At 51.3% G+C, this 22,738-nt stretch overlaps 3 protein-coding genes across 5 annotated transcripts in view; 2 read left to right on the top strand and 1 right to left on the bottom strand.

Moving 5' to 3' along the window:
- The window catches only part of SAMD4B (sterile alpha motif domain containing 4B), a 48,289-nt gene extending 37,780 nt beyond the window's left edge, over positions 1 to 10,509 (top strand). Inside the window, exons 4-13 of the mRNA XM_003802134.3 lie at positions 525 to 764; positions 1,302 to 1,411; positions 1,574 to 1,660; positions 2,666 to 3,005; positions 3,930 to 4,015; positions 4,527 to 4,645; positions 5,857 to 6,055; positions 6,174 to 6,297; positions 7,992 to 8,075; positions 8,284 to 10,509. Of these exons, the coding sequence (XP_003802182.1) occupies positions 525 to 764; positions 1,302 to 1,411; positions 1,574 to 1,660; positions 2,666 to 3,005; positions 3,930 to 4,015; positions 4,527 to 4,645; positions 5,857 to 6,055; positions 6,174 to 6,297; positions 7,992 to 8,075; positions 8,284 to 8,312 (1,418 nt within the window). The 3' untranslated portion in view covers positions 8,313 to 10,509. The remainder of the gene's footprint in view (positions 1 to 524; positions 765 to 1,301; positions 1,412 to 1,573; positions 1,661 to 2,665; positions 3,006 to 3,929; positions 4,016 to 4,526; positions 4,646 to 5,856; positions 6,056 to 6,173; positions 6,298 to 7,991; positions 8,076 to 8,283) is intronic.
- A 136-nt stretch (positions 10,510 to 10,645) lies between these two features.
- Positions 10,646 to 16,742, bottom strand: PAF1 (PAF1 homolog, Paf1/RNA polymerase II complex component). 2 transcript variants are annotated; one of them, XM_023508243.1, is made up of 15 exons: positions 16,623 to 16,652; positions 16,369 to 16,533; positions 15,792 to 15,821; positions 15,603 to 15,695; positions 14,588 to 14,709; positions 14,427 to 14,493; positions 14,229 to 14,330; positions 14,034 to 14,139; positions 13,876 to 13,944; positions 13,686 to 13,789; positions 13,488 to 13,604; positions 12,985 to 13,113; positions 11,494 to 11,599; positions 11,290 to 11,380; positions 10,651 to 11,203 (listed from the first exon to the last, which is right to left on the bottom strand). In XM_023508243.1, the coding sequence occupies exons 2-15, from the start codon at positions 16,413 to 16,415 to the stop codon at positions 10,785 to 10,787; spliced, it is 1,602 nt and encodes a 533-aa protein (XP_023364011.1). In that variant the 5' UTR covers positions 16,416 to 16,533; positions 16,623 to 16,652; the 3' UTR covers positions 10,651 to 10,784. The 2 variants fall into 2 exon arrangements, with proteins under 2 accessions (XP_003802180.1, XP_023364011.1); XM_003802132.2 differs by having other exon boundaries at positions 10,646 to 11,203; positions 16,369 to 16,742.
- Positions 16,743 to 16,860: 118 nt separating this feature from the next.
- On the top strand, positions 16,861 to 22,333 carry MED29 (mediator complex subunit 29). 2 transcript variants are annotated; one of them, XM_003802131.3, is made up of 4 exons: positions 16,861 to 17,178; positions 17,944 to 18,002; positions 18,213 to 18,297; positions 22,033 to 22,333. In XM_003802131.3, the coding sequence occupies exons 1-4, from the start codon at positions 16,969 to 16,971 to the stop codon at positions 22,273 to 22,275; spliced, it is 597 nt and encodes a 198-aa protein (XP_003802179.1). In that variant the 5' UTR covers positions 16,861 to 16,968; the 3' UTR covers positions 22,276 to 22,333. The 2 variants fall into 2 exon arrangements, with proteins under 2 accessions (XP_003802179.1, XP_023364009.1); XM_023508241.1 differs by having other exon boundaries at positions 16,933 to 17,178; positions 22,094 to 22,332.
- The last annotated feature ends 405 nt before the right edge of the window (positions 22,334 to 22,738 follow it).

Genomic DNA, 22,738 nt, shown 5'->3' with positions numbered 1-22,738 from the left:
GGACCACAGGCGCCTGCCACAACGCCTGGCTATTTTTTTTGGTTGCAGCCATCATTGTTGTTTGGCGGGCCCAGGCTGGATTCAAACCCTCCACCTTAGGTGTATGTGGCTGGTGCCTTAACCACTTGAGCCACAGGCGCTGAGCCCAGATTTGCATTTTTAGAAGGATTGCTGTGGCTATTGTGAGGGGAAGTAAGAGATAAGAGTAAAGGCAAGAAACCAGTGAAGAGGCTGTGGCAGTAATTCCCATCAGGGACATTGATGGCTTGGACCAGGCTGCTGGCAGAAGAAGTGGAGAAGTTTGGGGAAGTGGCTGGCTGACAGCTTGCTGATGAGTTGGGTATTGGGGGTGAAGGATTGAGCAATACCCAGTAGGCAGTTCCCATTAGATCGTGGACTCCCCTCCCTTTGGAAGATCATGGACTGAATTGCTATCATGGCGTTGACTGGGGGCCATCCATGGTCTCCTGTGGTCAGATCCCTAAGCCTGTCCTGACCTTTTGCTTCTCTCCTACTCTGGCCAGGTCTCTCCTGCCAAATCCACCCTAGCCCGCTGAAGCGCTCCATGTCACTCATTCCTACGAGCCCCCAGGCCCCTGGTGAGTGGCCAAGTTCAGAGGAGCTCGGGGCCCGGGCTGCTTTCACCACACCCGACCACGCACCCCTTTCACCCCAGAGCAGCGTGGCCTCCTCTGGCAGTGAACAGACGGAGGAGCAGGGCTCCAGCCGGAACACTTTCCAGGAGGATGGCAGTGGCATGAAAGGTACAGTGGGGAGGGCAGCATCAAGACCCTTCTCTGGGGGCTTCTACAGAGCTCAGAGGATAGAAAGGAGCTTGTAGCTGCAACTTGCCTATCCCCCTGAGGAGGGGACAGGTCTGAAGGGAATGGATACTCTCTGTCCTTAGGGCTTAAGAAAGAGCAGAGAGACCCAGTGTCCATTGCAGGCACTAGTCTGATGGGGGGAGAAGCCCTTGTCCTCACACTCTGTAGTCTGACAAGGAAGCTAGGAAACAGGTAACTGATGGAACAGAAGCTTCAGGAAGACTTGGAGAAATCGGCGAGGTCGTCTTAGTGCACATCCAGCCAAGCAGCTCAGAAGGGTCAGGTGTCTGCCCAGGGAAGATTACATGAAAGGGTTTAGCTGGGCAAAGAAGTAGCTTATGGACACTTGTCTGCCCTGTACCCCTTCCCAAATTCCTGCAGCTTTTAAGGCTTCCTATGGTTTGCCTGTTCCCTCTCACAACCCTCTCTCCGCCCTTATCACCAAACTCACCTCTCACCCTCCCTCCTTTTCCACAGATGTGCCCTCATGGCTCAAGAGCCTCCGCTTGCACAAGTATGCGGCCCTCTTCTCACAGATGAGCTATGAGGAGATGATGACACTGACTGAGCAGCACCTGGAGTCTCAGGTGACACCAAGGGAACAATCAGGGAGAGGTGTTGCAGGTGGCAAATTTTTGGTCCTACTCTTATAGGCCAGGCCTCCTTTGTCTCTTTGGTTTCTATCGGGGTACCCCTTAGTACCTCACCTTCCATTTTCAGCTTCTTATCCTCTTCTGTCCTTATCACAGAATGTCACCAAAGGTGCACGCCACAAGATAGCCCTGAGCATCCAGAAGCTACGTGAGAGGCAGAGTGTCCTCAAGTCTCTAGAGAAGGTGAGGACCTGGTATCCACATGTCCAGGGCCAACCAGCTGCCCAGTGGTACCAGTAGACCAAAGGCTCTGAGTCGTCCTCCCCATTCCTCAGGTCTAATGACCAGTGCCCCAGCTTTAGGGAGCCACTCTACAGAAACCATGTCACACTAGCATCAAAGGCCTCACTTGATGGTTGCTAAGAGGCTCACCCTCTCCCTTGTGCTGGCTTGTGATTCTAGAACAGGCGTCCTCAAACCACGGCCCACAGGCCACATGCAGCCTGCCTGGGACATTTATCCGGCCCGCCAGATGTTTTTGCCGCCACTGCCTGTCCTGCTTAACAGCCGACTCATCCCAGGGCCCTCAGTCCGGCCCTCCAACGGTCTGAGGGACCGTGAACTGGCCCCCTGTTTAAAAAGTTTAAGGACCCCATGGGCGGCGCCTGTGGCGCAAAGGAGTAGGGCGCTGGTCCCATATGCCAGAGGTGGTCGGTTCAAACCTGGCCCCGGCCAAAAACTGCAAAAAATAAATAAATAAATAAAAGTTTGAGGACCCCTATTCTAGATAATCTCCCTTTGTCTTTTGACTCTACCCTTTTGCTTTTCCACCTCTGACTAGGCTCTCTGCTGGGCAGTCTGTGTGTACATGATCTCTCTTTCTCATTTTTTGTCATCCACACACTCCCCTTTCAGATCTACCTCTACTTAATGTTCCTTTCCCTTTCCCTGCCACTTGCCCCCTCAGTGTCTTGGTCTGAATCTCTGATTCTGTCCCTGAGGCCCCAACATTAGACCACCTTTTCCTGAGTCCCATGGGACTTCACTTTGAAGGGAAAAAAGAAATGTGTATGTACCTAACTATGTGTGGGTTTGTGGTGCCTTTGCCTGCCTTCTCTAAGTGCTGGAGTCCCAGGTCCCTAGGGGTCTTCACCAAGCCCTGTCTGACCCCTCCCTCCTTGTATAGATATTCTCTGTGCCAAGATATGGGGGTCTGCATGTGACCCCGCCCATGTCCTCCCCACCCAGGATGTGCTAGAAGGCGGGAATCTGCGTAACGCTCTGCAGGAGCTGCAGCAAATCATCATCACTCCCATCAAGGCCTACAGTGTCCTTCAGGCCACTGTGGCTGCTGCTGCTGTCACCCCTACTGCCAAGGATGGTAGCCGAGGGGAGCCACCACTGCCAGGCGCTGAGCCTCCCCTAGCCCACTCTGGCACAGACAAGGGCACCGAGGCCAAGGACCCTCCAGCTGCAGAGAACTACCCTCCTCCACCAACTCCAGCTCCCACTGATGGCAGTGAGCCTGCCCCAGCTCCTGTCGCTGACGGAGACATCCCCAGCCAGTTTACACGGGTGATGGGCAAAGGTAAGACTAGCAGGGCCTAGCAGAAATACTGAGGCAGAAAGCCAAGTGAACCCAGGCATCAGGAACTGGATCCAAGTTAGGCAGTGGGAGCAGGGCTTTTGAAAGTCTGCTGGAGACTGAAGCATTGCGGAGGATAGCTGAGACCAAAGGTGACAGGGCCCCTGCCCTTAACATGCCTTGGTTGTTGGTGGATGACAACACTTACCCTTAGTGGAAGATGAGACAGTGAGGGAGTAAAAACTGCATGCAGTAAAAGGTGAACAGATAAGAAGAACCAGCCAGGTGTGGTGGCTCATGCCTGTAATCCTAATGCTCTGAGAGGATCCTTGAGATCAGGAGTTTGAGACCAGCCTGAGCAAGAGCAAGATCCTGTCTCTACTAAAAATAGAAAAACTGAGGCAAGAAGAGCTCTTAAACCTGAGAATTTGAGATTGCTGTGAGCCATAATGCCATAACACTATATTCAGGGTGACAGAGTGAGACTCTATCCTCCCGCCCCCCCCCCCCAAAAAAAGATAAAAAGAACCTATCAGTTTCTCTGAGAGGGGATTAGAGTAGGGGTTCAGCCTTTCCTAAACCAGCACAACATGCAGACTCTACACTTGGATCCAGATCTTTTTAGGTGTGTGACCTGAGACAAGTAACTCAACTTCTCTGAGACTTAAGTTCCTCAGGCTAAAAATGCCCATCTTGAAATGACTGTTGCAAGAGTTAAAATGACTTTTTATCTGCCTTGTGCCAAGCGCTGTGGTAGGCACTTTACATATTCTTATGACAATCCAGGTGCCATTTCTAGTCCTTAGTTGGTACTCATCCAGCCTGAATCTCTTTTCCCCTGCTGCACCAGCCCCCTGGGGCCAGGGAAACTAGAGCAAGGAAGAGGGCATGCTGGGTCTAACCTCCTGCCTTTCCCATATCCTGCAGTATGCACCCAGCTGTTGGTGTCCCGGCCAGACGAGGAGAACATCACCAGTTACCTCCAGCTCATCGAAAAGTGCCTGACTCATGAGGTGAGGCCTTCTTTAGGGCACTTAAGAAGGGGAAAACCACCTCATCACTCTCAGGACCAACATTCCTTAACATGGCTCATACCTGCCTGAGCTGGCACCCACCTTCCTGTCCAACCTTTCATCTCACCTGTGTTGAGTTCTAAGGCCTCTTCTCAGAGCCTTTTATGTCGGGAACAATCCCCCTCTCTCCTCCTATGCCTCAGTTCCTAGTTCAAACATTTATACCTCAAGGATGCCTTCTCCAGCCCCCCATGCTTGTTTAGGTTTCTTGTGCCTCTTGATTCCTCTCCCTCATAGGAAAGGATAGCTTATCATAGTTAGCAGTACATGTGTGTCTTCCCCTAAGCACACAGCTCCATGAGGACAGCCATCTTTGCATCCCAGCTTTGCCTTTCACACAGCAGACAAGCGATAAATATTTGAGCAAATGAATGAAAGGTTAGAAGGGAGGTCTGAGAGAAGCACACCCCTCCTTGCTTCACCCTCCCCCCATTTGACCCCCCAATTCTAGGCTTTCACGGAGACGCAGAAGAAACGGCTGCTGTCCTGGAAACAGCAAGTTCTGAAGCTCCTCCGGACATTCCCACGCAAAGCCGCGCTAGAGATGCAGAACTACCGGCAGCAGAAAGGGTAGGTAGAGGGCCAGAATCCCCAGAAGAAAATCAGGGTATTTTTACCACTAGACTAGGAGGCTGAGCTGGCAAAAAACGTAACACATCTGGTTGGAAACAATGGCTTACATCTGGCACTCTGGAAAGCCGACAGGAGAGGATCACTTGAACTTAGGAGTTAACAGCCTGATTGACAAGAATGAGACCCATCTCTACTAAAAATGGAAAATATTAGCCAGGTGTTGTGGCAGACACATGTGGTTCCAGCTACTCAGGAGGCTAAGGCAGGAGGATCCCTTGAGCCTCAGAGTTTGAGGTTACTATGAACAAGGCTGATACCACAGCACTCTAGCCTGGGCAACAGAGTGAGACTCTATCTCCAAAATGAAACAAAATTGTCTGGGCGTTGTGGCAGGCACCTGTAGTCTCAGCTACTCAGGAGACTGAGGCAAGAGAATTGCCTAAGCCTAAGAGCTGGAGGTTGCTGTGAACTGTGAACACCATGGCACCATACTGAGGGCGATAAAGTGAGATTCTGTCTCTAAATAAAAATAAAAATAGGGAGGCGCCTGTGGCTCAGTGAGTAAGGCGCCGGCCCCATATACCGAGGGTGGCGGGTTCAAACCCAGCCCCGGCCAAACTGCAACAAAAAAAATAGCCGGGCGTTGTGGCGGGCGCCTGTAGTCCCAGCTACTTGGGAGGCTGAGGCAGAAGAATCGCCTAAGCCCAGGAGTTGGAGGTTGCTGGAGCGACTCCGCTGCACTCTACCGAGGGTGAAAAAGTGAGACTCTGTCTCTACAAAAAAAAGAAAAAAAAAAAAAAAAACACCCAAAAAAAACCCTTCTCCCCCATTTAAAAAAATAAAAAAATAAAAAATAAAAATAAAACAAAACACAACACATGTCCCAAGAGCAGGCCTCTGCTCCTACCTTCTGCTCCTTGCCTGTACACAAAGGGCTTGGAAGTCACTTCTTACACCAAACAAATAACAGAAATAACTGCAGAGAACTGCTTCAAGTGGCCAGTGAAGAAACCTTCATGTACTCCCTGAGGGTATCCTTGGGGCAGGAGGGGACATTATGTGATACAGGGATCTCGTCAAGGAACCCTTGCTCAGGGCAGGCTGGTGTTCTATCCTGCCCCTCAGGGTTGTGGGAAAAGGTGAGGAATGGGTAGGCGGATAGGCTCTACCCACCTAAACTTAACACTCTGCCTTCTGCTCTCTCACAGCTGGGCATTCGGCTCCAACTCACTCCCCATAGCTGGCTCTGTGGGGATGGGGGTGGCCCGGCGGACTCAGCGGCAGTTCCCAATGCCTCCCCGGGCTCTCCCCCCTGGCCGGATGGGCCTTCTGAGTCCTTCAGGCATTGGGGGCGTCTCCCCTCGACATGCCCTAACCAGCCCCAGCCTCGTGGGCCAGGGCCGACAGGTGAGCTGGTTGGAAGCAGAGGGCCTAGTGTTCCTGGAGTTGGGGTGGCAGTGCCTGGGATGTGTGTGCATATCCCTGGGTCCAGGCCTCACTTTCTCTCTTCCTATCCTCTGTACAGAACCTGTGGTTTGCCAATCCTGGAGGCAGCAACAGCATGCCCAGCCAGAGCCGCAGCTCTGTGCAGCGCACCCACTCGCTCCCAGTCCACTCATCGCCCCAGGCCATTCTCATGTTCCCTCCAGGTAAGGTTCCTCGCTACCCTTGGTCCCCTGCTTTACCAGTACCCTCAGCTGTTTTTTCTCTTCTCTCCTGAGTCTTGTATCTTAGGCACCTCTCCCCATTCTACCCACCACTCTGTACCTATCTCCTCCCATCACGGGAGGATTTTTCCCTCCTCTGGTTTAATTTTATCTCCTAGGTCTTGCTCCACCCCACCCCCAAAGCTTCTGTCACCCTTTACCTCCACCCTCATCTCCATATGTTTTCCTCCCTATGTCATAATCATAGTGTATGTGTTAGTCTCTGTCACCATCTCTTTTTTATTTTTACTGTTATTTTTAAAGACAGGGTCTCACTCTGTCCTCCAGGCTGGCATGTAGTGGTATGATCGTAGCTCACTGTAGCCTCAAACTACTGGGCTCAAGTAGTTCTCCCACCTCAGCCTCCTGAGTACCTGGGACTGTAGGTGTATAAGACTATACCTGGCTTGTCACCATTTCTTTTTATTTTGTCGGGGGGCGGGTTTGAACCCACCACCTCCAGTATATGGGGCCAGTGCCCTACTCCTTTGAGCCACAGGTGCTGCCCTGTCACCATTTCTTTATAGGATCATTAAATACAATAGGACATCCATAGAGAGCTGAGGGTGAGATGGGAGCTGGAGTTTCTACACCCAGGTTAAAAGCTCAGAATTTCTCCTTGTGGCAGTAAGGAGCTGAGAAAGAGTTTTAATTGATTCCCAGTCAGCGGAATAGGAAGAAGCCCTTTCCTGCCGTGCTTAGAAGACAAACCTGTGGCTGCTGCCCTACTTTGCCCCACTTGCCCTGCCTGGATAGTATCCTCCGCAGAGCAACAAATCCAAGTGGGGTTGGGAAGAGTCTTAATTTAGTTTTTTCTTTTTTTTTTTTTTGGAGACAGAGTGTCTCTTTGTCACCCTCAGTAGAGTGCTGTGTTGTCACAGCTCACAGCAACCTCAAACTCTTGGGCTTCAGCAGTTGTCTTGCCTCAGCCTTGCAAGTAGTTGGTAGTACAGGCACCTGCCACAACGCTTGGCTATTTTTAGAAATAAGGTCTAGCTCTGGCTTAGGCTGGTCTCTAAACTTGGGAGCTCAGGCAGTCCATTTGCCTCAGCCTCCCATAGTGCTAGGACTACAGGCATGAGCCCGTGCCCGATGGCGTTATTATTGTTATTATTATTTGGGGGGGCCTTAGGGCCAGGTTTGAACCTACCACCCCCGGTATATGGGGTTGGTGCTACCTACTGCTTGAGCCATAGGCGCCACCCTGCCCAGTGGCTTTAATTTAGTTTCTAATTTAGTTTTTTCACCAAGTACAGAGCAGATCATCAGTCAGGGAACATGGGCTGCCCAATGTCCAGGGAAGATGCCTAGACTGTGTCCAAGGCAACACGTAATCCATGTCCAAAATAGTCACAGCCTGTGTGTGGCCTCCGGGAAGCTCACTTAGTTTTACTGCATTTCCTCTGCCCAGTCCTATCTTCCATCAGGTGTGAACATGTCTAGCATGCTCTTGTTTCTCTGTCTCTTGCCTCTTTCTCCCTCTCCTGTGGAAGTCTCAGTCATTGTCCCTCACTGTCCCCGGCCCCCTCTCCATATCAGCATCCTTTATCTTCCCAGCTTGCCTCTCCACCTCAGTCCAGCCAGTCCTCCCAGTCTTCCCAGTCCTCACCACCTCTGTTGTCCTCTCTCCTACCCAGACTGCCCGGTCCCTGGGCCTGACCTGGAGATCAATCCCACTCTGGAGTCTCTGTGTCTGAGCATGACAGAACACGCCTTGGGTGGTGAGCATTTCCTCTTCCCCTGACCCAGCTTCCACCTACCCAGCGTCTTCACCTCTGAACCTGAGCAACTCAGAGTCATCCTGAGGGGTCCCTAGGGGAGGCCAGACTTCAGGGAGGGCCTGGCTGGGATGACAGGCTACCTGAGTGCCTTTTCTTGGGCCTCCCACCAGTTCCTGATCTTCCTCCCTTCCTCCCTTTCTTACCACAGATGGGACAGACAAAACCTCCACCATCTGACAGGACCCACAGCCCAGCGCACTGATAGGCTCCCTGGGCGGCGGGTGGGGGCCAACCCCCAACGGGCTTCTCCGCAACAGCGAGAGGGTGGGCTGGCTCAGCTATACATTCTAATATTTTTCTACTCTCTCACCCTTTTAACTTTTGTTTAACATTGGCACATGCCTTGCTCACTCCCAGGCCCATCAAGGGATCTCTGCTGAGGCCAGGGGAGTTGGGGGCATCCAGGATAAAGGGGGCAGGGACTAGCCGGATTGCCTGCCCCTCTCCTTCCCCTCCTCATCCCCTACCTGGCCCCATCCCACCCCTGCCTCCTCCAGACCGCTGAACACCTGCCCCTCCCCAAGGGAGCAGATGGTGTCAGAGACAAACTGACCACTACCTTGTGGAGATCAATCCCACTGCTCAGATTGATCAGCCTGCTCAGAAACATGTGACATTTGGGGTGAGATGAGCAGGGTAAATAACCTGCTTTCCAGAATGTTATTTGAGAGGAGCTGGAGAGAAGAGGTGAGGAAAAAACCTCTCTCTCCTCTCCACCTTCTTTCCCTTCCCCATTCCCACCATTCCCTGAGGACAGGAGCCACCTTCCTCGCTCTCACCTCCCTTTTACCCTGTTTACCAGAGGTTCTCTACAATTAATTTCTTAGGCCTATTTAAGATACATATTTATATAGTTCTTAACGGTTTTCTCTGATCATTCCCTCTCATTTTTAGACCCCCCAGGCCTCTCTCAGAGCCATGACATGGCAAGAGGAGCCTGATCTTTACGAGGGGAGAGGGCAGAGCCCCCTCCTCCAGACTAGACCCCCAAGCCCTTCCCCATTTCCCCGGCCCTGGCTCTCCAGATGTGGAGGTTGAAAGTGGGTAGCCAGGGCAGCCAGTGAGGTCAGGAAGTCTGTTGCCTTAATGTCCCCTTCCCTCACCAACACACACCCTTCTCCACCGCCAGGTCTGGTTGGTGAAAGACTTGGGGGTAAGGAATAAGGGAAAGGGGATTGTTTGGTTTTTGGGTTTTCCCCCTAAGCCCCCCCCCCTTTTCTTTCCGCCTTTACCCAGCCTCCCCGTTATGTCATGACCTCACTTAAGTGGAACACTATTATCATAACCCAGAGATTTTGTCCCAGCCCCAGAGTTAGACAGACCCTCTGGTCCCTAATCCTAATGAGGGGTTGTGCTGGGTCCCAGGTGGAGGGAGGGGACTTGGGGGTTCAGACTGGGGAGGCCAGGGTCCCCCTATTCCAACCCTCTCCTCCCCCTCAGTCCATACCCCTTACTGGGACATTCTCAAGCTTTTCACACCGAAAAGGAAAAAAAAAATGTTATTTTTAGATACATTTTATGAATAACTTTTGTTATGAATATGGCTGGTAACCATTGTGTATGTTATTAAAAATACAAAATGTTGGGAAAAAAAACAAAAAACCAAAAAAAAAAAATTTTAAAACCACCACCCTCCTGCACTATCACCCCGTTCCCCAGACCTCCTTGCCCCTACTCTTCTGGTCATGGACCTCCCTCCGCTCTGAGCCCAGGGAGGGGGAATAAGCCAGGAGGGTAGGGTGGCCCTGGGGACCTGCCTCTGGGTCCCTACCTCCTCTCCCAGTGCCGGGCTGGGTGGGGTGTCAGGTTTATTTATGTACCTCTTGCACACTCATCAACCTATGCAAGTCCCCCACCCCGGCTCCTCCGTGTTTCTGTGCCTTTGCTCATTCCCCTCAAGCTCCCAGGGCTTCTCTAGTCCCCCTCCCACTAGCCACGGGAAGTGGGATGGTTGGGCCACCTCATTTGGAATCAGCAGGGTGTCCCTCTCATGGTACCCTCACCTCTCCCTAGCCAGTTCGGTCTTGTTCATGCCCCATCAGGGTGAGCTGACCATGCCTGGCACTGGGAAGTGGTGAGGGATGCCTTCTCACACACAAGGGCAGTAAGAGCTGCCCCCCAACACCTGACAGCAGAGTGTGCAGGACGCAGGCGGCCCCACTCTGATGGGCAGGACTCTGTGACCCTATCCTGCTCCAGCCCCTCCCCAAGCCCTCCTCCATGATTTCACCCTTCCCACCCATTTCTGTCCCCAGCCCCACTGGCAGAATCAGCTTTGAGTAATTGTACAGTTTTTCTCGCTGTTGGAGAAGACTTATTTGTTGGAGTTTCACTTGTTTAATGGTCTGGGCTTATTTTGGAAAAAAAAAAAAAAGAATTCTCACCTTCGTTGTGCTACATTTCATGGGAAACTCTGTGGCCCTACCTCTGTCCTGTGTTTCTAGGTCCTTGAGCACCTGGGCTGGAGGGGGAGGGCTGGTGGAATTGGGTAGAATGAGACATAGGGGCCAGGAGAGGAAGTAAAGAGAAGTTGGTTTTATTAACAGCAGAGGTTTGGGGGTGGGGATGAATGAGTAAAGGGCTCACAGACCACTAGAAAAGTGCCTTTCATGATAATGGTGTCTGCACCAGCCCTGAAGGCCTTGGGACTCAGTCACTATCGCTGTCAGCTTCACTGGAATCAGAAGCTGCAGCTTCGCTACCATCTTCCTGAGCTGAGTGCTCACTGCCACTGGGGAAGGGACTGGCACTGCGGCTACGACTCCGGCTCCGGCTCCGTTGGCCACCACCATCACTGCCGCTGTCTGAATCATTGTCACTGCCCCCTCGGGCCCGTCCTCTGTCTTCATCGTCAGAGTCAGCATCATCCTCAGAATCAGCATCACTGCCAAAGATCTCCTCTTTGTCCCGGGCAGCCCGAGCCTCATCCTCACTGCTCTCATCTTCACCGCTGCCACTCTTATCACTGGCCTCATCCCTGTCGCCCTCCTCCCGATCACTCTCACTGCCTGAGCGCTCATCCTCACTGCCTTCCTTCTCACTGCTGCTGCCCTTCTCACGTTCTTCATCTGGAAGGAAATAGGGAAATGTGAGATCCAGCTTCCCAGCTTCCCACCCTCCCAGGGTTCCCAAAGGCTGGCCTGTCCAGCTTTACCAGAGCCCCCAGCTTCTTTCTCTTCTGTCTCCATCTCCTCTTCCTCTTCCTCCTCGGGTTCATGGTTTTCCAGCTGGGCCTTCCGTGCCTCCTAGAAACGCAAGATTGGAATGAGAGAAAGAAGAGTGTTCTATCAGACCTCTGCCCCTCTCCTTGCCCCCTACCACCCTCCCCATGGGTGCCTGGGCCAGTGGAGCTTGTTACCTGGGCTTCTAATTCCTTCTCATTCATGTCCCGGTGTTTGACCACAAGCAGGGCGTTGGTACCTGACTGTACCCCAGCCTTGGCTCTGCGCTTACTAAGACGGACTCTGCAGTGGGCAAGGGGTAGAAGGTACAGTTGAAGACCCCACTCTGTAAGGGGTGTGGTCTGACTTGATTCCCCGTCAACACTTTGCCCAGAATAGGCCAGGATAAAGACAGATTGAAAAAAAGGCTCAAGGGAGGGTGGAGGCAAGGAAGGGGAAAGATCATAGTTCCCATGGTACCAGTTTGGTTACCCTATATAATGTGTGTATAGGGACGGTGTCTACATATACATATAGTCATATGTTAGTGGCAGATATGTTATTCAGCCATCTGTTGTGCAAACATCGCAAAATGCACTTACACAGACCTAGATGGGACACTATAGACCTGGGCTCTATGGCATAGCCTATTGCTCCTAGGCTGAAAACCTGCACAGCACATTACCGCACTGAACTCTGCAGGCAGTTGTAACACAGTGGTAAGTATTTATGTGTTTAAACATAGAAAAGGTACAGTAAAAAGGCAGTATATTACTATCTTAGGAGACCACTGTGGCATATGCAGTCCATTAACCTGAAATACTGCCATGTGGCACATTACATGCAGCAGTTAGCAGCCCTTAAAACAAAAGATACCAATCTGGATTTCTGGCTTTTGAGAAATAGAAAGTTGGGGTCCCACCCCCCCGCCCCCCAGCAGAGCAACATTGGGCTGATAATTAGTTGTGGTGTATCTTGGGGATTGCCCAGAGCTCCAGGTCACTCAGACCCTACATTTCCTGTCTTGTCTGATGGGGCTGGAACGTTGTGATCTCTGCTTTAAACAAATTCAAGTCAAGCTTTCCCAACTCTGACAAGAGTCCCAGCACACAGTAAACTTACAGCCATTGAGGAAGAATTTTTGAAGTCATGTTCTTGGACTTGAATATTAAGCATTTCACATGAAACACTGATGTTAACCTTATGTATCACTACATACTTTGGCTATGTTTACTTTCATGTGAAGTCTCTTACTAATATCAAGGGAAACTTGGCTGACTATCCTGCACAGCAACTCTAAATGTCTCCAGCATTACTTAAAGATTGTCTTTGTAATTTCTAGTGTTAGAACCAAGTCCAGCCCATGTGCATGACCAACTATCTAGTGCTTTTGCTTATGAATGTATATGACAAATTGTTAGGCACAAATGACCTCCAAGGTAGCTTTTACATGCCCTAGGGCAGGCGTCCTCAAACTACGGCCCTCGGGCCACAGGCAGCCCACTGGGTGTTTTTGCCACGACTACCTGTCCTGCTTAGCAGCCAACTCGTCCCGGGGCCCGCAGTCTGGCCCTCCAACAGTCTGAGGGACAGTGAACTGGCCCCCTGTTTAAAAAGTTTGAGGACCCCTGCCCTAGGGTCTTAAGAAGTACAGATTGAGGCTAATCAGATAGGACCATGCTAAGTACCTGGTTTCCAATTCATTATAGTAAACCCCGTCACCCTCTCGGAAGATGAAGAAGTAATTTTCTTCATAGCCCTTGCTAGCTTTGTTCTTCACATTCCAGTTGTACTCCCGAGCAATCTTGTAGTCATACCTGTTGATGAAGGCACAGGTTCAGTCTCCATTTCTTCCTTACAAGGGGGCAAAGGGGGCTTGGTGCCCATAGCACAGTGGTTACAGCATTGGCCACATAAATGGAGGTTGGCAGGTTCGAACCCTACCCAGGCCAGCTCAATACCAATGACAACTGCAACAAAAAATAGCTGGGCATTCAGGTGGGCACCTATAGTCGCAGCTATTTGGGAGGCTGAGGCAAGAGAATCACTTAAGCCCAAGAATTTGAGGTTGCTGTGAGCTGTGATGCAGCCCTCTACCAAGGGCAATATAGTGAGACGCTGTCTCAAAAATAAAATAAGGGGGTAAAGGGGACACTTCTCAATCCCCAAAACCTAACCCTAACCCACGCACACATCATCTGGTGCATAGTCCATCTCCTCCTCCTGGTCCCGCTTTCGTTTCTTCAATGTCTCTTCCACAGGCAGGAAATAGGCCACAAACTGGTTCCCCTCCTCATCCATCATGCCCCTGGTTAGAGAAAGAAGGGGGGCAGTGAAATGTGAGGACAGCAAAGAACAGCAAGCCAAGGTGGGCAGTAGTACAACTTACCTGATCATGGCCTGAGACATCATCTCCAGTGCAGCTGCACCACTTGTGTCCTTGGGGGCTGGGTCAGAGTCAAAGATTACCTGCGCACATGGGTTGATCCACATCTAGGGAGACAGAGGGCCCTGGGGTTAGATTGGAACAGGCAGACATGAGAAGCTGTCCCTCTCCACCTCCTGCCCTGGGCCCTGACCTTAAAGTCTGGGAAGACAGGCATGACCTCCACTGGTGTCACTCGGGGCTTGCTATAATGCTGGGAGATCTGGTAGAGCAAAAACAGGGTGAGAGAGGAGGAAGAGCTCTGGAACCACACCTTTGCCTGCCTTTCCCCCATCCCAGTCCCTTAGTTACTGATTTCTGGGCATCCTCAAAAGTCTTCTCAATGGCTGTGATCTGGCTATCTCTGTCTTTGTATATTTCTTCCTCGGTAAATTGCTGCTTCACAGAAACCCCAATCCTAAGAGTGGAGACAAAGACCTTTAGATACCACTGGATACACCTGAAAGCTCTGTCTTTCCTCCCCTCCCTTAACTGTTTCCAACTTACTTGACCTCAGGCTTCTCATTGGAGATGCCATAACGATTGAACTCAGTGGAAATGTACTCTGTCTTACGCATCCATGGTACCACCTTCGCATGCTGCTGTGATCTGGGATAGGAGATCAGATACCTCAGGACCCACTGGCTGTCCTGCTTGTAGAGCCCTTCTGAGTCAGTCTCTAATGCCCACTTGGTACACCCTTACCTCTTGGAGCTGGTGGGGGCCTGGATCTCCTCTTCCAGAAGCTTCTCATCGGCTGGATCTAGGAGAACTAGAGGAGAACGAGGAGGGTAGGAGGATCATGAGGGAGGCCCAGGCCTGATCTTTGCTGGCCTACAGCAGACCCTCCCTGTCTTCCCACACACCATTGGGGTCGATGCGGTAGGTATCAGGGTTGATGAGGTCAATGGTGACCCCCAGGTCTGGCTCAGTCAAGAGGTCATGTTTGTGCTGTTTCTCCAAGGAAGTGGCTTTGTACTGGACGAACCTGCGTGGGGAAACATGTCAATTATGGTTTATAAATTCCAGCTTCACCCCTCACACCCCTGCTCCCCACAGGCTAAGCTGCTCTGGGGAGGAACTCAGATTAAAGTGACCTCTGTAGGGCCAGGCATGGTGGCTCACGCCTGTAATACTAGCACTCTGGGAGGCCAAGTCAGGTGGATTGCCTGAGCTCTCAAGTTAAAGACCAGCCTGAGCCACAGTGAGATCTCATCCCTAAAAACAGCCAGGTATTGTGGTGGGTGCCTGTAGTCCCAGCTACTCGGGAGGCTGAGGCAAGACAATTGCTTAAGCCCAAGAGTTTGAGGTTGCTCTGAGCTGTGACCCCATCGTACTCTACCAAGGGCAACAAAGGAAGACTATCTCAAAAAAAAAAAAAAGTGACCTCCATGTTGGCTGGGCACAGTGACTCAAGACTATAATCTTAGCACTCTTGGAGGCTGAGGTGAGTGGATCACTTGAGCTCAGAAGTTGCAGACTAGCCTGACCAAGAGCAAGACCCTGACTCTACAAAAATAGAAAAACTAGCTGGGCATTGTGGCTAGTGCCTGTAGTCCCAGCTACTTGAGAAGCTGAGCCCAAGGATCACTTGAGCCCAAGAGTTTGAAGTTACTATGAACTATGATGATGCCACGGCACTGCACCCAGGGCAACAAAGATTCTTTCTCAAAAAAAAAAAAAAGCTCCATATTGAAGTCTGAAGGCTGGTTCCCCAATGGGAAGAGACTTGGGCACTGTTTACTCCATTCATTAACAAATATTAAGCACCTACTACTGTGTGCTAGGTAGGTACTATGCTTGGTCCTAAAAAGAAAGCAGTCAAGCAATCCCTGCCTTCAAAAAATTGAATAGTTTCCCCGTCCCTGATTTTAGTCTCACCTGTTCTGATCGAAGGGGTAGGTGATGAACTTGGGGTCGAAGGGGATATCTGGGAGGCTATTGCAGTACTTCACTCGGCAGACCACTCCAGACCTGGGAATACAGTGGCTCAAAACAGGGCCCCTGCTGCCCTGTCTGCTCCCAGCCCCCACTGCCCCACTCCTCCTGGGAAAACACAGTGGGGCTCACCTTTCCGGCAGAGTCCGGTGGGAATTGGGCCTGGTGAGGAAGAAACAGAAGAATTGATAGGAAGTTGGAGAGGATGGGATTGACGAGAGTGAAAAAAGCCTCTCCACTACGTTTAAAAGGTAGGAGGGGGTGACATGCTAATCCCTTTTGGTTTTAAAGGTGCTCCAAATGTTTTAATGAAAGGAGCCAAGTGTTCAACTCCTTTTGGAGGTGTTTCCATATGCTTTAATGAATGAAGCCGAGAGCTCTATCCCTTTTGGAGGCGCTTACCTTCCAGTGCTTTAATAAAAACTACGTACTCAATCGTTTTTGGAAGAAAAGTCTCCAAACCTCAGTCCTATCTAGAAAGAATCTCCAAGAGCTTAATTCCTGATCCTGATGGCAGTGGAGGAGGGGGCAACACTTGCGTCCCGGAAGAAACCCGCCCCCTCCGTCAAAGGTGAGCACTCCGTGACGTCACCGGCAAACCTGAGGGACTTGTGACGTTATCAAGCAGAAACCTCACCCAATACCCCACCTTCCAGAAACCTGGACAAACACAGAGGAAAGCGGTACAGCCAAGCAGTGTGGCACCTACCTATGGCCATCCTCCCGCTGGGCCTGCGTCTGGATGGTGGGCGCCATAGCGATGAGGCGACTGCAGCCGGGACTGGGTTCTTACTGTGCTGCAGAGAGACGCGGAGGGGCGTGCCAATTTCGGTGGACGCCTGATCCCAGGCAGAGCTCGGGTTGGCGCCGCTCTCTGGGGAAAGAGGGCTGGGATGAGATGAGCTACCGAGAACAGCTCGGAGCGAGACTCAGGTAAACGTGCAGGAAGCACTGGGGACGGACTCGAAGCTTCAGCTCCACCAACCGCCAAGACGCCTTGGACCCGACAGGTCGCCTCAGGCCGCAAGGCCTTCGGGGAAATGGAGTCGGGATCGGAACTACACACGATTGGCTAGCGGCAGGATAAATGGCGGAGTGAGGCGGGACGGGCCTCTTGTCATTGGTGGGAAGATATCTCAGTCTGAATGTCGGATTTGAGAGTGATGGAAGGTGGGGGCACCTTCTTTCCTTCCATTGGCTGAATTGCTGAGAGGCGGAGCTAACTAGCAAACGGGAAACAGGAGCTGGAGACTCAAAAAGAAACTGGGAGAGACGCACTTGTGACGTACTTCCGGCGTTCTAAGGGAGAATGGCTGCCCCCCAGCAGCAGGCTTCAGCGGCTACCACGGCTGCTGGTGTATCTGGTCCGGGTTCGGCTGGCGGTCCGGGTCCCCAGCAGCAGCCACAACCGCCGGCACAACTAGTGGGCCCTGCTCAGAGCGGGCTTCTGCAGCAACAGGACTTCGATCCTGTGCAGCGCTATAAGATGCTCATCCCGCAGTTGAAAGAGAGTCTACAGGTGATTGGCTGGGAGCTGCGAAAAGCAAGAGGGATTTGGTAGTCTGAATTCAAGGGGGCGGCCCGAGGGGGCTATTTGGTCAGGGGGAGAGCGCTAGGCAGGGAAGAGGAGTGGGACTTGTTCCTTCTTGTGAGGCCAAAACGAAGCTGTGCAGTTGACAGCGTGAGGTGGAATCAACGCTGATGTTGAGGCTGGGATTGGCTAGAACTTGAGTGAGAGGGAATTTAAGGCAAGAACCAGGTTCTCGTTAAAGCCTGAGTAAAGAACTGGCTTCTATGGAGATTCTGCCCGTGATGGGTGGATGAGAGGTGACCCTAAGGTATGCCCGGGAGGTTATTGGTGAGAACCCCAGGTGAGGACGGGCCTCTTTTGTTTGTTTGTTTTGAGACAGAGTCTCAAGCTGTGGTCCTAGGTAGAATGCAGTGGCCTCATAGCTCACAGAAACCTCCAACTCTTGGGCTCAAGCGATCCTCTTGCCTCGGTTTTTCTATTTCTAGTAGAGATGGGGTCTCACTCTTGCTCAGGCTGGTCTCAAATTACTGAGCTCAGGCAATCCACCCACCTCAGCCTCCCAGAGTGCTAGGATCACAGGCGTGAGCCACCACGCCGAGCCGGGTAGTGATTTCTATAGGAACAGCGTGTCCTGAAGTTCAGAGTTGCCAAGTGAAGAGCAGGCCTGAGAAATTGATCTTAAGGAAGAGTGTAGATATACTAAAGGTATCTTCTGTTTCTCTCTCTCTTGCTTCCTTTTTTTCTTTTTGCTAGACACTGATGAAGGTTGCAGCCCAGAACTTGATTCAGAACACTAATATTGACAACGGACAGTGAGTGCAGCCCCTCTCCCCAGGATATCCTATCACCACCCCCATCTTAGAAACTTTTCTCCCTACCCACCCCACCCCTCCTATTCTCAAACCCTGCCTCAGATCTCCTGCAGATACACCTAGTTTCCTGATAGGTACTTGGTTAGGTAGACACTGGTGTCCTAGACATTGGAAATCCATTCCTCGGTCACCTTTTGTCCCGGGCTGTAGAAAAAGCAGCGATGGACCCATACAACGCTTTGACAAGTGCCTGGAGGAGTTCTACGCACTCTGTGATCAGCTGGAGCTCTGCCTGGTAAGCAGCTTCCTGGACACTAGGTGACCGTATCTCTGCATTAATCCCCAGGGTCTTCAGGAATCCTCATTCAGTAAGTCAGCTCACATTCACTGGGTACCTCCTCTGGGCCATTGGTGCTCCCACCAGCACTGGGGACACAATGCTGTCATGGTCCTTGCCATCACAAAGTGAGAGAAGCCCAGGCCAGAGTTGTCAGGGCTGTGATGGAGAAGGTATAGGAAGAAGGGTTAGGGTCAGGAGCCTGTAGTAGGGATAAGGAAATAGCAGCTCAGGGAAGGCTACTGGTAAAGAACATTTCTGAGCAATTGTGGAACAAAGAAGAAAAGAGAGGCAGGAGTTGAGAGGAAGGCAAGTGACAAAGAATACAGCCTCTGGAATCAGAAGGACCATCAATCTCTACCTCTGAGCCTTGGGTTTCTCCTTAGAAAAAAGTAAGTTTTGGCCAAGCAAGGTGGCTCACACCTGTAATCCTAGCACTCTGGAAGGCCAAGGTGGGTGGATTGCTTGAGCTCACAAGTTCGAGACTAGCCTCAGCAAGAGCAAGACCCCATCTCTACTAAAAAGAGAAAAACTGAGGTAAGATGATTGCTTGAGCTCAAGAGTTAGAGGTTGCTGTGAGCCATGATGCCACGAAACTCTACCCAGGGCAACAGCTTGAGACTCTGTCTCAAAAAAAAAAAAAAGAAAGAAAGAAAGAAAAGAAAAAGGGAATTGGTTCGGCGCTTATAGCTCAAGTGGCTAAGGCGCCAGCCACATACACCTAAGGTGGAGGGTTTGAATCCAACCCAGGCCCGCCAAACAACAATGATGGCTGCAACTAAAAAATAGCCGGGCGTTTTGGCAGGCAGCTGTGGTCCCAGCTACTTGGGAGGCTGAGGCAGGAAACTCGCTTGAGCCCAGGAGTTGGAGGTTGCTATGAGCTGTGATGCCATGGCACTCTACCCAGGGGGACAGCTTGAGGCTCTGTCTCAAAAAAAAAAAAAAAAGAAAAGAAAAAGGGAGTTTTGGCTAGGTGCAATGGCTTACACCTATAATCCCAGCACTCTGGGAGGCTGAGGCAAACGGATTGCCTGGCTCACAGATTCGAGACCAGCCTGAGCCAGAGTGAGACCTCATCTCTAAAAATAACCGGGTGTTGTGTCAGGCGCCTGTAGTCCCAGCTACTTGGGAGGTGGAGGCAAGAGAATCATTTGAGCCCAAGTGTTTGAAGTTGCTGTGAGCTGTGATGCCATGGCACTCTACCAAGGGTGACAAAGTGAGACTCTGTCTCCAAAAAAATGTTTATTATATCATTATTTTGGCCTGGTTTTCAAGGAAATGTCAGAGTTTGAGCAGCCCAATAATGGTAGAACTGTGTTCTAATCAGAAAAAGACAACTTCTGCTTTAAATCTGCTTTAGGAACATCAAGAAATGCAATAAATGGGTGGTGCCTGTTGCTCAGTGAGTAGGGCGCCAGCCCCATATACTGAGGGTGGCAGGTTCAATCCCGGCCCCAGCCAAATTGCAACAAAAAAGTAGCTGGGCATTGTGGTTGTCCCTGTAGTCCCAGCTACTCGGGAGGCTGAAGCAAGAGAATCACCTAAGCCCAGGAGTTGGAGGTTGCTGTGAGCTATGTGATGCCACGGCATTCTACCGAGGGTGACAAAGTGAGACTCTGTCTCTACAAAAAGGAAAAGAAAGAAATTCAATATGGCAGAGGTGTAATGGCCATGAAGCTTGTTGGATTTTGATATAACTCTAAGGATACTAGGGATCCATAGAAGGTTTCAAGCAGGAAAGAATACAAACCCATTTGCTTTAGAAATGTTTCTGAAGGCAGGGCATGGTGGCTCACACCTGTACTCCCAGCACTCTGGGAGGCTGAGGCAGGTGGATTGCTTGAGCTCAGGAGTTCAAGACCTGCCTGAGCAAGAGTGAGACCCCCATCTCTAAAAATAGCCAGGTGTTGTAGTGGGCACCTATAGTCCCAGCTGCTTGGAAGGCTGAGACAAGAGAATCACTTGAGCCCAAGGTTTTTTGTTTGTGTTTTGAGACACACTGTGTCACCATGGGTAAAGTGCCGTGGTGTCACAGCTCATAGCAACCTCCAGCTCTTAGATTTAGGCGATTCTCTTGCCTCAGCCTCCCGAGTAGCTGGAACTAAAGGTGCTCGACCACAACACCCGGATATTTTTTTGTTGCAGTTTGGCCGGGGCCGGGTTCAAACCTGCCACCCTTGGTATATGAGGCCAGAGCCCTACTCCCTGAGCCACAGGTGCTGCCCTAAGCCCAAGGTTTGAGGTTGTTATGAGCTATGATGCCATGGCACTCTACTTAGGGTAACAAAGTGAGACTCTGTCTCCAACAACAACAACAACAAAATATATATATACACACACACACACTTCTGTCTAGTAAATGAAGGGTACATTTGAGGGGCCAAGCCCAGAGTCTGAAGCCCAAGGAAGCAACCGTGGCAGGATTAAAGTTGGCTACGACTAGGTCCCACCAGGGCAGGGCTATGAGGAAGGGGGGAAAAGGCTTGAGAGCCTTTGTATGCAGGCTAGGAGACTGATGTGCCATAGAGGAAGTAGGAGTTTTGAGGATGTGTCCCATTGCTCACAGAATGGTGGTTAGAATGGTGGGACTGTGACCCAGTGAGTAGGGTGCCAGCCCCATATACCGAGGGTGGTAGGTTCGAACCCCGCCCAGGCCAAACTGCAACAAAAAAATAGCCAGGTGTTGTGTAGGCAGCTGTAGTCCTAGCTACTCTGGAGGCTGAGGCAAAAGAATCACCTAAGCCCAAGAGTTGGAGATTGCTGTGAGCTGTGACACCATGGTACTCTACCGAGGGTGACAAAGTGAGACTCTGTCTCTAAAAAAAAAAAGGAAGAATGGTGTGACTGTCCTGAGACAGGGACCCAGAAGAAGGAGCAGTTTCAGGGGAGAGTATGAGCATCCTAGGAATGTCACGGGAGGCTGAGGACGTATGTCAGCTCTATCAGTGCAAAGGTGGGAACTGAGTGGTGTGTGGGTGACACAGCACCAGGAAGGCTTGAGGAATGAAAAGATACGGAGCTTAGAAATTGCTGGATTTAAGTGTTAGATAAGAAATACCTGAGTCGCACCTGTGGCTCATTGAGTAGGGCGCTGGCCCCATATACTAAGGGTGGAGGGTTCAAACCCGCCCTGGCCAAACTGCAACAAAAAAATAGCTGGGCGTTGTGGCAGGCACCTGTAGTCCCAGCTACTTGGGAGACTGAGGCAAGAGAAGCACCTAAGCCCAAGAGCTGGAGGCTGCTGTGAGATGTGAAGCCACTGCCCTCTACGGAGGGTGACAAAGTGAGACTCTGTCTCAAAGAAAAAAAAAAAGAAGTACCTAGAAGGAGCAGCCAGTTAAGTAGGAGTAAAAAACCAGGAGTAAGTACAATCAGAAACACCACTACCAACGAGAAGCCTGGGCATTTATCACTTAATCACTTAAGATGTGCGTGTGTCTCACATACCTGTTCTCACCTTATGAGGTAGGAAGAGGCAATTATTAAACCTGTGTTCCAAAAGAGGAAGCTGAATCTCAGGGAAGAACAGCTGCATGCCCAAGGTTGCTCAGCAAGTAAGTGGCAGTGCCAGGCTCTGACTCCAAGACCTTGGGAGTCCGTAGGCCAAGCAGGCTACCCCAGCCTGGGCCTTAGGGTAGGGCTAGAAATCATTGGAGTGAGGCTGATATTGCACCTTTGCCTGTCTGTTCACAGCGCCTGGCACATGAGTGCCTGTCACAGAGTTGTGACAGTGCCAAGCATTCTCCAACACTAGTGCCCACGGCCACCAAGCCAGACGCAGTGCAACCTGACAGCCTGCCCTACCCGCAGTACCTGGCAGTCATCAAAACCCAGATTGCCTGTGCCAAGGACATTCACACCGCCCTGCTGGACTGTGCTAACAAGGTCACGGGCAAGACACCTGCACCACCTACTGGCCCTGGGGGCACCCTCTGAAGTGGTGGGGCAGGAGGTGGGGGCAGGGCCTAAGAAGGAATGAAGTGCTTAAACCCAGCAGCCTTGTCTGACTGTTCTTCCTGCTTTGACAGTGAGGCTGGAGCCAGCAGGGGGCAGCAGAGGCCAGCGGGGACAGCTAAGGGCCAAACCTTGCCTCTGCTGTCCCTTTCCTGCTCCCCTCCCTAGCCTAGGGTGGACTTTGCACAATATGTGTTAATGACCTCTGTTCTAGAGGCTCTTCCCCACCTGGCCTGGGTGTGGAGTCCTGTCTGGGCTCTCTTCCCCAACCCCTTCCTTCACTCTGTCCCAGTTAGGGGGTAGTCTCTGTTTCTGCTCCTTTTTCTAGCACTTTCTCTGTGTATCTATTGCATGTGTCTCTCTTGCATCCTTTTTTTTCTTTTTTTTCTTTTTTTGAGGCAGAGTCTTACTTTGGCCCTGGGTAGAGTGCCTTGGCACTACAGCT

Source organism: Otolemur garnettii, unplaced genomic scaffold (genome assembly GCF_000181295.1).
Source record: "Otolemur garnettii isolate 467f Iridium unplaced genomic scaffold, OtoGar3 scaffold00233, whole genome shotgun sequence".
Taxonomy (NCBI): domain Eukaryota; kingdom Metazoa; phylum Chordata; class Mammalia; order Primates; family Galagidae; genus Otolemur; species Otolemur garnettii.
Note: the sequence above shows the minus strand (reverse complement) of the source record. Positions and strands in the feature narration are given on the sequence as shown.